Source organism: Hypanus sabinus, chromosome 10, assembly GCF_030144855.1.
Source record: "Hypanus sabinus isolate sHypSab1 chromosome 10, sHypSab1.hap1, whole genome shotgun sequence".
NCBI lineage: Eukaryota > Metazoa > Chordata > Chondrichthyes > Myliobatiformes > Dasyatidae > Hypanus > Hypanus sabinus.
The window spans coordinates 64,921,730-64,938,602 of NC_082715.1; the positions used below are offsets into that span (position 1 = coordinate 64,921,730).

The following is a 16,873-nucleotide window of genomic DNA, read 5'->3' on the forward strand; positions in this document are numbered from 1 at the left end:
TTGAAGTCCGAGGTGTAGATGGTGAAGAGAAAGGGAGACAGGACAGTCCCCTGTGGAGCCCCAGTGCTGCTGACCACTCTGACACACAGTGTTGCAAGCACACGTACTGTGGTCTGCCAGTCAGGTAATCAATAATCTATGACACCAGGGAAGCATCCACCTGCATCACTGTCTGCTTCTCACCCAGCAGAGCAGGGCGGATGGTGTTGAACACACTGGAGAAGTCAAAAAACATGACCCTCACAGTGCTCGCTAGCTTTTCCAGGTGGGCGTAGACACAGTTCAGCAGGTAGACGATGGCATCCTCAACTCCTAGTCGGAGCTGGTAGGTGAACTGGAGGGGATCTAAGTGTGGCCTAACCATTGGCTGGAGCTGCTCTAGAACAAGTCTCTCCAGGGTCTTCATGATGTGGGAGGTCAATGCCACCGGTCTGTAGTCATTGGAGCCACTGGGGCGCGGAGTCTTCAGCACAGGGACGAGGCAGGACATCTTCCACAGCACAGGAACCCTCTGGAGACTCAGGCTCAGGTTAAAGACATGGTGAAGTACTCCACATAGCTGGGGGACACAAGCTTTGAGCACCCTGGGGCTGATACCATCTGGGCCTGCAGCCTTGCTTGGGTGGAGACGTTTCAGCTGTCTTCTCACCTGTTCAGCTGTGAAGCCCACCATGGTGGTTTCAGGTGGGGGAGGGGTGTAGTCATGAGAGCAGGGTGGAGGCTGTGAGGAGGGGTAGGAGGGGAGAGTGGAGCATGTGTTGGTTGGGGGCTAACAACAGATGAATCATGTGGGGGATGGGCAGGAGCCACAGTGTCAAATCTGTTGAAGAATGGGTTAAGTTTGTTGGCCCTGTCCACACTGCCTTCAGCTCCTCTGTTGCTAGTTTGCCAGAACCCAGTGATGGTCCTCATCCCACTCCGGACCTCTCTCACGTTGTTCTGCTGGAGTTTCCACTCAAGCTTCCTCCTATACCTGTCTTTAGCCTCCCTGATCTTGGCTTTCAGGTCCCTCTGTATTGTCCTCAGCTCCTCCCTATTTCCATCTCTGAACACCCTCTCTTTAGCATTCAGGATGTCCTTAATGTCCTTTGTTACCCATGGCTTGTTATTTGAATAACAAAGGACAGTTCCTGCCGGAACATTGCAGTCCACACAGAAGTTGATGTAACCAGTGATGCTCTCTGTGAGCCCATCAATGTCCTCTCCATGTGGCTCACAGAGTGACTGACACTCTGTCACCTCAAAACAACCCTGGAGTGCCTCATAAGCCTCCCCTGATCATTTCCTCACTGTCCTCGAGGTTGCAGGTTTATTTTCTAGTCCTGTTGAAATGAGTGCTAACATTGCATTTGCCTTCTTCATTACGTACTCAACTTACAAATTAACCTTTCGGGAATCCTGCACAAGGACTCTCAAGTCCCTTTGCACTTTGGTTTTTTTGAAAATAATCAACCCTTTCATTTCTTCTCTACACTTCTTGACACTGTATTTCATCTTCCATTTCTTTGCACAGTCACCTAATCTGTTTAATTCCTTCTGTAGCTTCTCTACTTCCTCAAAACTAGCCTTCCCTTTCACTATCTTCATATTGTCTGCAAAATTTGCAACTAAGTCAACAATTTGATCATACAAATCATTGACAAATAACATAAAAATAATCGGTCCCAAAACAGACCCCATTGTAAACCACAAGTCAGCAGCAGCCAGCCAGAAAAAGCTCCCTTTATTCCCACTCCTTGCCTCCTGTCAATCAGCAAATGCTACATTCATTCTAGTATACTTCCTGTAATTCTATGGGCTCTCATGTTGCTAAGTAGCCTTGTGTGGCTCCTTACCCAGTTAGAAAAGATTTTCGCTTGAGGAAACCATGATGAATATGGCCTATTTGATCATGTGCCTCCAAGAACCTGCAACCTCATCCTTAATAATCAATTCCAACATTTTCCCAACCATTGAGGTCGGATTAACTGGCCTATGGTTTCCTTTCTTCTCCTTCTCTCCCTTCTTGAAAAGCTGAGTGACATTTGGAATTATCCAGTCTAGTGATTCTTGAAAGATCATTACTAATACCTCCACAGAAACTTGATTCATCTCTTTCAGAATACTGGCATGTACACCATCTGGTCCAGATGACTTATCTACCTTCATTCCTTTCAGTTTCCCTGGAAACTTCTCTCCAGTCATAGTAACTGCACGCACTTCATGAGCCCTGACATCTAGAACCTTTACTATACTGTTAGTGTGAAGACAGATGCAAAATACTTATTCAGTCCATCCACCATTTCTTTGTCCCCTAGCATCATCATATTCCAACAGTCCAATATCTACTCTCACCTCTTTTGGTATCTTCTTTAATATTATTGGCTAGCTTACTTTTGTATTCCATCTTTACCTTCTTGAAGACTATTTTAGTAGCCTTCTGTTGGTTTTGAAAAGCTTCCCAATCCTTGAATTTCCCATTAATTTTTGAGCTATTTTATGCCTTCTCTTTTTTGTTGGCTTTGACTTCTCTTGTTAGCTGCGGTTGTGTCATCTTTTCGTTTGAATACTTCTTCCTCTTTGGGTTGTATATTTCCTGTGCCTTCTGAATTACATCCATTGCTACTCCTGTCAGGGTTCTCTTCCAATTAATTCTGGCCATCTGCTTTCTCACATCTCTGAAATTCTCTTTACTCCACTATCATACTGATACACCTGACTTTAGCTTCTCCTCAAATTTCAATGTCAGTTTGATCATATTACGATCACTTTCTCCTATGGGTTTTTTTTACCTTAAGGTCTCTAATCAATTCTATTTCATTGCACAACATCCAATCCAGAATAACTGATCCCTTAGCGGGCTCAACTATGAACTGCTCTAAATAGCCATCCTGTAGAGTTCTACTTCTGGAATCCAGCACCAACCTAATTTTTCCAATCTACCTGCATACGGAAGTCCCCCATGGCTATTGTAACAGTGTCCCTTTGGCATGCATTTTCTACCTCCCATTGTAATTTGTAGGCCACATTGTTACTACTGTTTGGGTTCTGTCTACAACTTTTTACCCTTGCAGTTCCTTAGCTCTATTCGCAATGTTTCAACCCCTCTGTCACCTCTTTCTAATGACTTGATTTAATGTTTTACCAGCAGAGCAATGCTGCCACCTCTGCCTTCCTGCCCGTCCTTTCGATAAAATGTGTTTCCTCGGACATTGAGCACTCACCTTTATCTTCTTTCAACCACGATTCATTGATGCCTACATCATACCTGACACACAGTCTGCAAGTTCATCTTCCTTATTCTGTATACTGCTTGCATTCAAATACAACATTTTCGGTCCTCTATTCACTCTTTTCGATTTTCTCCACCTTTTACTATGCAACTTATCTTGTTTACTGCAATCTTGCCCTAACAAATGTCTTTTCTCACTACACATTGCTTCGTTTGTAAACCAACTACCTCAGCTTTAGCTCATGTTTTCCACCTTTCCTATGATATTTCTTGCATTGACATATATGTAACTCAGGTCACTTTTCACACCATGCTCAACCTTTTGATTCCTAACTTTGCCTGAGGTCTTAATGAGGTCTTAATGCTCCACCATGCAGTATTAACAAACCTTCCCACTAGGATATTAGATCCCTCCAGTTCAGGTGTGAGCTGACCCTTCTGTACCGGCCCCACCTTCCCTGGAAGAGAGCCCAATCATCAAAAACTCTTATACCCTTCCTCCTACACCAACTCCTTAGCCACAAATTAAAATGTATAATCTTTTTCGTTCTGGTCGCATTATCATGAGATACAGGTAGCAGCCCTGAGATCACAATATTGGAGCTCCTGCCCTTTAACTTAGCACCTAACTCTTTGAACTCCTTATGCAAAACCTCGTCCTACCAATACCACTGGTACCTCCATTGACCATGACCTCTGGCTAATCACCCTCCTTCTTATATTCTGGATGCTGGCACCTGTAAGGCAACATACCATCTGGGCATCTCATTCTCACCCACAGAACCCCCCGTCCATTCCCCTAACTATTGAATCCCTTACCACCATGCCTCTTCTCCCCCCTTCCATTCTGAGTAACTTCTATTATGTCATCACCCTTCCCCTGACAGTATCCAAAGTGATATACCTGTTAATGAGGGGATGACCACAGGGATACTCTGCATTGACTCCCACTTTCTTGTGTTACATGGAAACATAGAAAACCTACAGCACAATACAGGCTCCTCGGCCCACAAAGTTCTGCTGAACACGTCCCTACCTTAGAAATTACTAGGCTTATGGATAGCCCTCTATTTTACTAAGCTCCATGTACCTATCCAGGAGCCTTTTAAAAGACCCTATCGTATCCGCCTCTGCCAACATCACCGGCAGCCCATTCCACACACTCACCACTCTCTGAATAAAAAAAACTTATTCCTGACATCTCCTCTGTACCTGTACTCTGAACCTTAAACCTGTTCTGCAGCTTGGCTGTATCTACCTCCCTATATGTCTCATGTCACTCTCAGCCTCCCAAAAGATCTGGAGTTCATCCAGTTTCAATTCCAACTCCATAACATGGTTAGTTAGAAGCTGCAGCTTGATATACTTCTTGTAGTTGTAGTCATCAGGGACTCTAGAGGTCTCCTTGCCTTCCCACATTCTCAGAAGAGGAGCATTCTATTATCCTGCCTGTCATCCCTACTGTCCTAGCCGTGCAGATCTTCAGAAGAGAATGAAAAAAAAACTTGATCTTTTTTTTCCTTTGCTTTCTCTGATTAAAGCCTCTGTTTGTTGAAGTCCCAAAGAGCTAAAACCTCATGATCATTACTCTGACTCTGTCCACTCATACAATGGCCACTGTGCGTGCTCCTGCTTTCCTTTAATTTGCGCTTGCTAGTCAATCTCAAATGCTGATTGGTCACTGGTCAACACTCTCTTTCACTGTACTGACCCTCTGCTGCCTTTTATCCTCAGGCAACAAACCTGACTGAAGTCCCCTCTTCTCAAAAATTCCACTGATCGACCACTAGTTAATACTCTTTTTCATGCTAATTTTTTACTAATTTGTTAGGCAGGTTGGTTGCTGAAACATAAAATGCATAAAAAGGCTTTATTTCAATTCACTGCATTATAGTTGAATTACTAATCAATATATCTTGTTCAAATTAATCAGACTTAAAATACACATTGATTTCAATTTGGCCTGTGGTAATTGCAATAATTTCATTAATGATTGTTGACTTGATTTATAAAGCAATATTTTAAAGAAAATGAAGAATCCATTCACCATGACTAAAATTAATACACCTACTTAAGTGGTTATATGTACCTCATTTCAAGTTAAATCAATTTTGTGTGGTAAATTTCACAACTTTCTCCTTTGCCCTGTTAAAATTTCCTACAGTCAGTGTTTAGGTTAGATGGGGGAACCCTTTCCACTTCCCTTCATTTTTAAATCGAGGTGTGATACCTTTAATTTTTTTTTGAGTCGAGGTATAACAAGCTTCACTGGGCTTTGTAACTAAGAAGAATGAAGATACCTCACTGGATTAGATCTCAGATGTCAGGCTAAAGAACTTTAAGAAAATGAATTAGTCTTGCAGCAGACTCAATAACTGAAGACATTACCTGAAAGTCAAGTACTGTTATAAGGTGGGAAGGAGTGTGAGGTGGTGAGCTGTAAGGGGCAGAGTGTGTGTGGGAGAAATTCAGAATTTAACCTGGTTGGTTTGACTCTGTGATCTCAATTCAAATTCACTCTCACTTCCAGGATTTGTTTTGTGGGGCTAAATATAGTCCTGTGCGCAGATGGAATGGACACACATGTTCCAGTCGGGGTCATTGGGTAAAGTTCAGGAGGAGGATTTTTTGACTGCACTAAGATTAATGAAGCCAGCAATAAAATTACTGAAGGTACATTTATCTCAACTGAATAGCAAATTTATAAAAGTCCCCTAACTAATCAAATGAGTGCCTGAAAGTTCTTAGAATAATTCCACCAAGCTCCTTTTACTCCTTATGTCAAAGAATGTTTATTTGTATAATCTTGGTGAAGCATACATCAAACATTTTATTCCAGCAACTGCCATAGTGGAAAGAGACAGAACAATGTCCTTTAGAAAAGGCTGAGATTTAAAGTGAGAAGAATCTATTAGTTTAATTGAAGTTGTTACTTTATGTGTTTATCAACAAAAATGATTAATTCACAATCATACGTGCTTTATAGATTTTTAGCATCAGTCCTTAGGTTCAAGGAATCTGTCTGCTTTATCAATGAGTTGAAAGATGGTTAGAGGGAAGAAGGTTTTATATTCCCCAGTCTGACATGATGGACTGATTGCTTATTGTTACTGACAGAACCTGTAGTAGAGTGTCAGCACTACATCAGAGCAGAAGATTTTGGGATAAGGTATCAGGCATGATGGCATTCAAATTTGTAATAGTATGCAATAAATAAGGAGCTTTGTTGTATAAAACACAAGTTTACTATTAGTACTCATTGTACCATATCACCCTGTCAGTCACAGAAAGATACAGCCTGAAACTGGCCTTGTGGATCCATGCTGAATATCAACTGCCAATTTACAGCAACCCTATATTGATCCTTTTCCTTTCTCCCTGTATTCTCATTAAAGCCCACTTTCTAGATTTGACCACTAACCTACACACCAGAGTGGCCAATTAACTTAGCAACTCTCACTCTAGAATATGGGAGCAAACTAGAGCACCCGGAGGAAACCCGAACAGTTACAGGGAGAACATCTGGACTCCACACAGACAATGCTCAAGCTCTGGGTGAACTTCGATTTCTGCTGCTGTGTGGCAGTGGCTGTACTAGTTGCATTACTGTGCAAGAAACACAGGCCTATCCTTTGGCAGCCCTAAATTGCAGTTCAAAAAATAAATACAATGTAAGACACAAATTTAAATCATTGAAGGGTTATCATGACATGGACCAGCACAGATGCCATTTACATGAAGTAATGTCATGTACAGTTGACATGCATTCATTGTGTCTCTAACTGCACGTGGAATTCCTTTCTCGCTCTTACAATAGCATTCTGTAGATTGTACCGGGAATACTTATACTGTTCTGGATCACTTGCTGCTGATGTTGGCAATGTCATATGTAAAACTTTTACAAGTGTATTGTGCTCACTCCACCTGAAGTGCTGATTTTCCCATGGCAACAAAAGAAGGAAATCAACAATTACACTAAGCTTCCTTTCATTATTTTTCACATTTTGCAATACTTCTCTGCTGACAAACATAATAACTAATTAATTGTGTGCCATAAGAGCAGATTAAGAAATTAGCTATGACAACTGCTGATAATGACAATAATCTTGTCTAGGACCAGGAATAATTATGAGTTAGAGAAAATGAGTTGTCGATGTCAATTTAACTGCATTTTATGACTAAAAGCCATTAAATATTAGCTTTCTACTTCTCATAGCTAGAGGTTTCATAATTCAAATTGGATTCATTATTCAAAACTACACTCAGTGGACACTTTATGTAGTATGTCTGCACACCTGCTTGTTAATGCAAGTATCTAATCGGCCAATCGTGTGGCAGCAACCCAATGTATAAAAGCACGCAGAATGGTCAAGAGGTTCAGTTGTTGTTTTGACCAAACATCAGAATGGGGAAGAAATGTGCTCTATGTGACTTTGACCGTGGAATGACTGCCAGACAGAATGGTTTGTATTTCTCTGAAACTGCCATTCTCCTTTTGTCATACACAGCTAGCCCTAGAGTTTGCAGAGAATGACACAAAAACAAAAATACGTCCAGTTCTGTGGGCAAAAATGCCTTGTTAATGAGAGTGGTCAGAGTAGATTGGCCAGATTGCTTCAAATTGACAGGAAGTTGAAAATAGCTTAAATAACCATGCACTACAACAGTAGTGTGCCGAAGAACATCTCTGAATGCACAACATGTCGAACTTTGAAGTGGATGTGCTACTGCAGCAGAAGACCACAAACTTACATTCAGTGGCCACTTTTAAATGTACAGGAGATACCTAATAAAGTGGCCACTGAATGAATTTGAACAGATTTCAAGGCTATGAGAAATAAGAAAGTGTATTATTTTATTGACGTACATGAAACACCTAGCATATAGTATGTGTGAAAGATCAGTAGAGAAGCAAAACCATTGGCAACATCAGATTTTCTTCCTAGGAAAGAATCTATGACAGATTTTGAACTATTTTGGATATGATTTACAGAGCTTGTCTTCCATAACTGATTCTGCACCCTGAGTTACATAGTCACAAAGAATAAAATGATCATACTTAGCAATATTTTTTCAAATGCTGCCTCTGTCCATTCTCTCAACAGCAGTACATAGATTAAAGTAGTTTAACTACTTCAGTACCAAAACTGAGCAAATTAATTCCAAAAGTCTTGTGCAGTGTCCATCACTTTCAAATATAGCAGGTAATGAAATGCACATGAAATTCACTCCTCTTACAATGCAAAGAGGCAGTTGCTCGGAGAAAATGAGAAATTAATCCTTCCTCATCAGAACAAGATGAATATATGATTGTTGGTCACTGATTGTACTCATACTGGTAGGTCTAATAAAGTCAATTGAATCAGAATATTTGAGAGTGCAACTGGCAGCTGACTTCTTTTTGTGCCCGTCGCACCAAGAAGATTCAAAAGATTGAAAGCATGTACCACCAAGCTCAAGGACAGTTTCCATCCCACTGTCGTAAGATAGTTCCCTAGTATGATAAAATGGACTCTTGACCTCACAATTTACCTTGGTATGGCCTTTGCACCTTACTGTCTGCCTGTACTGCACTTTCTTTGTAACTGTGATACTTTATTCTGCATTATCTTATTCATTCCCTAGTACTATCTTGATATATTTATGTAATGAAATGATGTATGGATGACATGCAAAACAACATTTTTCACTTTACCTCAGTATGTGTAACAAGAAAAATCTAATTTACTAATTTATCTAAATGTGTGAAGCTAGTACTGGCAGTAGATATAAACCTATGCCAACCAACTGGCAGGGACATTTTTCCATCTCTCGTTGCTATGATCAGAAGTTCCCAGCTGTTACAAAAGGGCAACAATTATACCAGTGCCCAAGAAGAGTAGGGTGAGCATCCCTAACAATTATCATCCAGTAACAGTCACAATGATGGTGATGAAGTGCTTTCAGAGTTCAGTAATGGCTAGAATCAGCTCCTACCTCAGCAAGGACTTGGATCCATAACAATTTGCCTGCCACCACAAGTCTACGGTGGATGTGATCTCAATGGCTCTCAATGCAGCTTTGGATCACTTGGACAGAAGAGATATCTATGTCAGGATGCTGCTTATTGACTAAAGCTCAATGTTTAACACCATCATTCCTGCAGTATTGATTGAAAAGCTACAGAACCTGGACTTCTGTATCTTCCTCTGCAACTGGATCCTCAACTTCCTAACTGGAAGACCACAATGTTTGAGGATTGGTAATAACATCTCCACCCAACTGACAATTAGTACTGGCACACTTCAGGGATGTGTGCTTAGCCCTTTGCTCTACTCCCTCTACATGACTGTGTGAACAAGCATAACTCAAAAACTGTCTATAAATTTGCTAATGATGCAACCATTGTTGCTGGAATCTCAGATAGTGACAAGAGGGCATACCAGAGTGAGATACACCAGCTTGTTGAGTGGTTTTGCAGCAACAACCTTGCACTCAACATCAGTAAAACCAAAGAACTGATTGTGGACTTTAGAAAGGGTAAGATGAGGGAACACAAACCGATCCTCAAGAGGGCTCAGAAGTGGACAGAGTGAGCAATTTCAGGTTCCTGTTTGTCAGTATCTCTGAAGACCTAACAAGGTCCCAGCGTATTGATGCAGCTATAAAGAAGGCAAAGCAGAGGCTATATTTCATTAAGAGTTTGAGGAGATTTGGTTTGCTGCCTAAAACACTCAAGGACTGTGGTGAACTATGTGCCTGTCTGGACACGCCCCCTTCTGACTGCTCCTGTGGCTCCTCCCACAGGCCCCTGTATAAAGGCGATCGAGGTCTGATCCTCTGCCTCATTCTTCAGGATGTAATATGATGGTCACTCACTGCTGGTTCCTTCTTCAGTCGATAAAAGCCAATATCTCGCCTTACGTCTCAGTGTGAGTTATTGATGGTGCATCAAGAACTTCTACTGATGAACTGTGGAGAGCATTCTGACTGGCTGCCTCACTGTCTGGTATAGGTGGGGGGAGGGGGAGGGGCTACTGCAGAGGATCAAAGTAAGTTGCAGAAAGCTGTAAAATTACCTAGCTCCATCATGGGTACAAGCATCTGCAGTATCCAAGACAACTTCAACGAGTGGTGCCTTAGAAAGGTGGTGTCCATCATTAAGAACCCTACCACTCAGGACATGCCTTCTTCTGAGTGTTAATATCAGGACGGAGGTACAGAAGCCTGAAGGTACACTCTCAGCGATTCAGGAACAGCTTCTAACCCCACCATCGTATTTCTAAATGGACATTGAACTCACTATTCACTACTTTATTTTATTTTTATTTTTGCACTACTTATTTAACTATTTAATGCACATATACATGTACTGTAATTCACAGATTTTTTTCTATATTTGTCATGTATTTCATTGTACTGCTGTCGCTAAGTTAAGAATTTTCATGCCATATGCTGGTGATACTAAACCAGATTCCGATTCTGATATTCTCAAAGGCACAGTTTCATTATGTCTCTGACTTCAACGAACACTAGTTGGTTAGTTAGGAGGGTTGGAACATACCAGTTCATACAGATATGTATTGAGAGGAATGGATGGGTATCAAATGTAAACTATAGTATTTCCATGGACAATAAATTTGTGAACAATTTAACATGAAGCTTATGTAAGTAAAGAGTCAAATTGCAACACCCAAGCTTTTCATTACAAATTGAAATGTACATTAATTAGTAGCCTTCTCCAAATGTGACCTTTTTGCAACACTTGAAATTAATACTAATACACAATTAAGAAATACAGAAGCTCACTCACTTTACATAATACTGGGTAGTTAAAATTAAGGTAAAATTCTTAGAAATAAAACAAATGTTTTAGTCAGATAAATATTTCTTGCTCTGAAATTGTTTTCAGAGCTAAGCAGATGAATACCATGATGATGGCTTGGGAAGGGTCAGGCAGTAGAGGCATACCTGTCTACCTCCTCCACTCTACTCCATAATAATGAAACACATTAGCTATAGATTTGTGAGCACGAACGATGAACATGTACAATACACATCCATTTAAAGTACTCCTTCTAAAAGCAGTCAAAGTTCGATTCCCCTTCAAGCCCCTGGAGTCAAGAGAAGGTGAAGTACTCACAAGTGGTAACTTAAAGCCTTTGTATGTGTGTTCAGAATTCCACCCTTTTGGCTGGCTGAATCCATCCTCATAATTTGGAGCTAGCCACCGTAGAAGAGCAGTGTTCGAGGCACCCCATCTAGTATTATTTCTGAAAGAGGATTCAAAGCAAAACTGCCATTCCTGAGTATACAGGTTATGTTTTTGTATTTAAGCTATCTTGAAGAATTTTCTGCTTATTCATGCTTATTCATCTGTATTGCCATTCTCATGCTGTGCTTTCAGCCACATAAATTGCTTTTCCTTAAAATTGATACAGTACATAGTCAAGGATCAGACTAAGTGATACCACAGTATATTCAGCCACTGTGGATGTATGAAACGTGTTCTAACTCTCACCTTTTCTGGCAAAGACTGGAACTATTCTGGACTACACATGATTGTACTCAGCTTTTAAAGTTTATCATCATACACCTGACAAATGTATGGTGTTAATCACACTTTGCTGTCCTTTTTGCTCCAAAACAAAATGCATAATTTTCAATTATGCCCAAAAATATACTCAGTGCATTTTGACTTAAAGGAAACATTATCAAGTATAACCTACGATGATTCATCTCAGGCTTTGCCTCAAAACAACCCAGATGCTCTTTCTATTGGATGCAGCTTTGCTCAAAGCAATAAGGGACAGGATTTAGACTGCAGACAGGATTTTCAGGTATTATTTCACACTTTCAATCACACATTAATATCAATATTACTCTCTAGAATCCAGTCCCATAATCAAAAACAGTTGCAGAAAATACATTAAGGAAATAATTTAATACTTAGTAAAAAGTATCAAAATGCTTTTATACATTGGCCATTTATACATAGGGGAGACCCGCCACAGACTGGGAGACCGTTTCGCCGAACACCGACGCTCAGTCCTCCAACAGTGGTGGGATCTCCCTGTGGCCACACACTTCAATTCCACAGACCACTCCCACTCCGACATGTCTGTCCATGGCCTCCTCTACCGTCAAGATGAGGCCACACACATGTTGATGGAGCAATACCTTATCTCCCGCCTAGGGAGCCTCCTACCTGCCGGCATGAACATTCAACTCACAGACCTCCGTTGATACCCCTGCCCCCCCCCCCCACTTAACCCATTCCTATCTATAATTTTGGTCTGGTTCTCTTTCTCTCTCTTTCTCCCCCCTCACTACAATCTCCCCCCAGCCCTACCTTTCTTTCTCTTTTATTTCCCATAATTCTTCACCTTCCCCCTAGCCCATTTCCCTTCAGCCTATCACTTCCCAGCTCTCTACTTCATCCCTCCCCCCACTTCTTATCCCCCCTCGACCATCCCATGTTACTTCACTCCTGATGAAGGGTTTCGGCTTGAAACATCATCACTACCTCCTCCCATAGATGCTGCCTGGCCTGCTGAGTTCTGCCAGCATTTTGTGTTTTTCAAAATGCTTCTTAATCACTTTAGATACAGAAAAACCTGTTTGAAATGTTCCTACAACTCTGACCACCAGGTTTAACTTTCAAGATTTGTTTATCTATGGGAGTCACATGTAATTGATTTATTATAACCTGTGAATGTGAAATTTCTTCGTCTAAGATCTATCATTGTTCCCTGACAAAGAAACACATAGATTGACATTGTTTTTTTTCTAAGAAAAAAATGCCAAAATGCAACATTTTGCCCTGATGGCTCTGCAATGAGAATGACCCATAAAAACTTTGGACCTCTCTCAGCATCTGTTAGTCAAGAAGGGTTTTTTTTCAAGAAGATTAATTAATAAATGTAAGAAAGCAGAGATGAATGAAAATGTTAGTTACCTTTGATGGTTTCAGTCTCCAACAAATAGTAGAAATCATGGTGAAGCTACATGATCTGAAAATTGTCTAAGCTTTCTATCACAGCAGACTGTGAGGAATCAAGGTTTTAGTTGGCTTTGTATTGATTTTGACACAGGCTTTCAGGTGAGGAGACACAGAACCAGAGAATCGTACAACATAGAAATAGGACCTTGGGCCAAAATGTTGAATGCCAACCCAAACTACCATCTTAGCCTGTGTTTGAATATATCCCATTTCTCATTGAACGTAGAAACAGAAAAACCTACAGCACAATACAGGCCCTTTGGCCCACAATGCTGTGCCGAACATGTACTTACCTCAGAAATTATCTCAGGTTTCCCATAGCCCTCTATTTTTCTAAGCTCTATGAACTTATTCAGGAGTCTCTTAAAAGACCCTATTGTATCCACCTCCACCACCATCACCAGCAGCCTATTCCATGCACTCACTACTCACTGCATAAAAAACTTACCCCTGACATCTCCTCTGTACCCGCTTCCAAGCACCTTAAAACCGTGTCCTCTCATGTTAGTCAATTCAGCTCTGGGAAAATGCCTCTGACTATCCACATGATCAATGCCTCTCATCATCTTATACACCTTATTAGGTCACTTCTCATCCTTTGTTGCTCCAAGGAGAAAAGGTCAAGTTCACACAAACTATTCTCATAAGACATCCTCACCACTCCAGGAAACATCCTTGTATCCAAGAAACATCAGAACCTTTTCTATAAATTCCACATCCTTCCTATAATGATGCGATCAGAAATGAGCACAGCACTCCAAATGGGGTCTGACCAGGGTCATATATAGCTGTAACATTACTTCTTGGCTCTTGATCTCAATCCCATGATTGGTGAAGGCCAATGCACTGTATGTCTTCTTAACCACACAGTCAACCTGCGCAGCAGTTTTGAGTGTCCTCTGGACTCGGACCCCAAGATCTCTCTGATCCTCCACACTGCTCAGAATCCTACCATTAATACTATATCCTGCCCTCATATTTGACCTTCCAGTATAAACCAACTCATATTATCTGGGTTGAACTCCATTTGCCATTCCTCAGCCCAGTTATGCATCCTATCAATGTCCCACTGTAACATCTGACAGCCCTCCACACTATCCACAACACTCCCAACCTTTGTGTCATCATCAAATTTACTAACTCATTCCTCCACTTCCTCATCCAGGTCATTTATAAAAATCATGAAAAGAAGAGATCCTGGAACAGATCCCTGAGGCACACCACTGGTCAACAACCTCCATGCAGAATATGACCCATCTATAACCACCCTTTGCCTTCCGTGTGCAAGCCAGTTTTCAATCCAAAAGCAATGTCCCCTTGGATCCCATGCCTCTTTACTTTCTCAAAAAGCATTGCATGGGGTACCTTATCAAATTCCTTACTGAAAACCATATACACTACATCTATTGCTCTACTTTCATCAATATATTTAGTCACATCCTCAAAAAATTAAATTAGACTCGTAAGGCATGACCAAAGCCACGCTGACTATTCCTAATCATATTATGCCTGTCCAAATGTTCATAAATCCTGCCTCTCAGGATCTCCTCCATTAACTTACCAACCACTGAAGTAAGACTCAATGGTCTATAATTTCCTGGGCTATCTCTGCTTCCTTTCTTGAATAAGGGAACAACATCTGCAAACCTCCAATCCTCCAGATCCTCCCCCATCCCCATTGATGATGCAATGATCATTGCCAGATGCTGAGCAATCTGCTCCCTCGCTTCCTAAAGTAGCCTGGTGTACATCATGATTGGTCCCAGTGACTTATCCAACTTGATGATTTGCGAAAGTTCCAGCACATCCTCTTTCTTAATGTCTATATGCTCATGATTTTCAGTCCACTCTAAGTCATCCTTGTAATCGCCAAGGTCTTTTTCCGTACTGAATACTGAAGCAAAGTATTCAATAAGTATCTCTGCTACCTCCTTCGGTTCCATACACACTTTTCCACTGTCACACTTGATTGGTCCTATTCTGTCACATTTTATCCTCTTGCTCTTCACATGCTTGTAGAATGCCTTGGGGTTTTCCTTAAAACCTGCTTGCCAACACCTTCTTATGGCCCCTTCTGGCTCTCCTAATTTCATTCTTAAGCTCTTTCCTGCTAGCCTTATAATTTTCTAGATCTCTGGCATTACCTAGTTTTTTGAAGGTAATGATAGAGGTCTAGAAAATTATTTCCTATCCATCTACTTGTATAAATACCTTTTAATTGCTAAGTTCTGTATACGGACCCCTCTCTGGGTGAAAAGATTGATTCTCAGGTTCCTACTAGGTTTCTCCCTGCTCTAATTAAACCCCTTCCTTCTAGTTCTTGGTTTTCCAACACTGCATAAAATAAACTGTGCATATTCATTCCAATTTGTTGGAATACTGTTGAATAAATAAAGAGGGCAAAATTAGAATATAGCCATCTCCATTCTTCCAAGTATTTTATTGGTATTATTCTATAATGATGACCAGGCAAGCAACAACTAGACCTATACACTATCCATGTATGGTTCCTTTTCACAGAGCCTTTCAAAGTAGTAAACATCAGACTCATTGTTTCAGCAAAATCCATTCACTAACTTTTCAGGATGATGTTTTAATTTAAACTACACACATTAAGACATTATTGTTGGAATATTTCTCAAATTAAACAACTCATATCGAAGAACTTTGACATTTTTATTGACCAATTCATGGATTAACTCCATAGAAATTGGATAAGGATAGCACAAACAAACAGTGTAAAAATAATAAAAGGTAGACTGCATTATTCAAAATATTTTAAGTCTGGTTTGGTTTTATCAAATAATGAGTACTCAATAACTTCCAAGCAGCTTTAAACAAGACTAATCCACTGGACATTCACGGATACCTGCTTTGAGGTGATTGCTGATATTTAAGGAGTGAGCAGTATTTAATGTTAAAGTGCAGCTCGTAAGGGATGTACAGACTCTGGTGATCAGGGACATAGATAAGAATGAGCTCTTCTGAATGACTGTGTTCAGAATCAGTTTAAGGGAAATACATGCAAAATGAGTTACAGGTAAAGCAGAAACTGTGTAAAATTATTAGAGTGAAGTGGCCATATTAATTCACAATGCTTGGCACATTATATATATAAAATCTCTAACAATTTCTTGCATCATCTCTTCTTATGTAGGCTTGTATTTATATTATTTTATTTGTAGTATTTGTTCAGTCTTAATAAACTTTCAAAGGAGTTCTATCTTATGTCATTCTGTTAGCCTTGACTAGTTTAATCCCACCAGAGACGCTCAGGCAAAATGTAGAATAAATCAAAGAACCAATTTACTGGCAAATATAATAAGTATATTTCTCGATTATAAACCTAGTGTCCAAACTAATAATTCTGAGAAGTACAGTTCACATTCCACAATGTCAGTATGAGAATATGAACTCATTGGTTAAAGCTTTCAAAGTAAAAATCTGACAGGGGAGAAAAAGTGAACAAGAAACGGTTGGAGTGTTATAGAAACCCAACTGGACTGCCAATGTTCTCAAAGAAAGAAAACCTACATATTCGGGCTTACATAGCACTCAAATCCCAGACTAATGTGATTGAATATAGTGTTAATGATACGACTCTTGGCACTGTGGAGGATTGGAAAGATCTTGGGTTCCGAGTCCTTAAGATGCTCAAAGCAGCTGCACAGGTTGATGCT

General features: G+C 40.5%; 1 protein-coding gene across 1 annotated transcript in view; it reads right to left on the reverse strand.

The window, feature by feature from the left end:
- Positions 1 to 16,873, reverse strand: part of tpo (thyroid peroxidase) — a 78,217-nt gene that overhangs the window by 38,076 nt on the left and 23,268 nt on the right. The window contains exon 6 of the mRNA XM_059982000.1: positions 11,334 to 11,463. Coding sequence (XP_059837983.1) covers positions 11,334 to 11,463 — 130 coding nt within the window. The remainder of the gene's footprint in view (positions 1 to 11,333; positions 11,464 to 16,873) is intronic.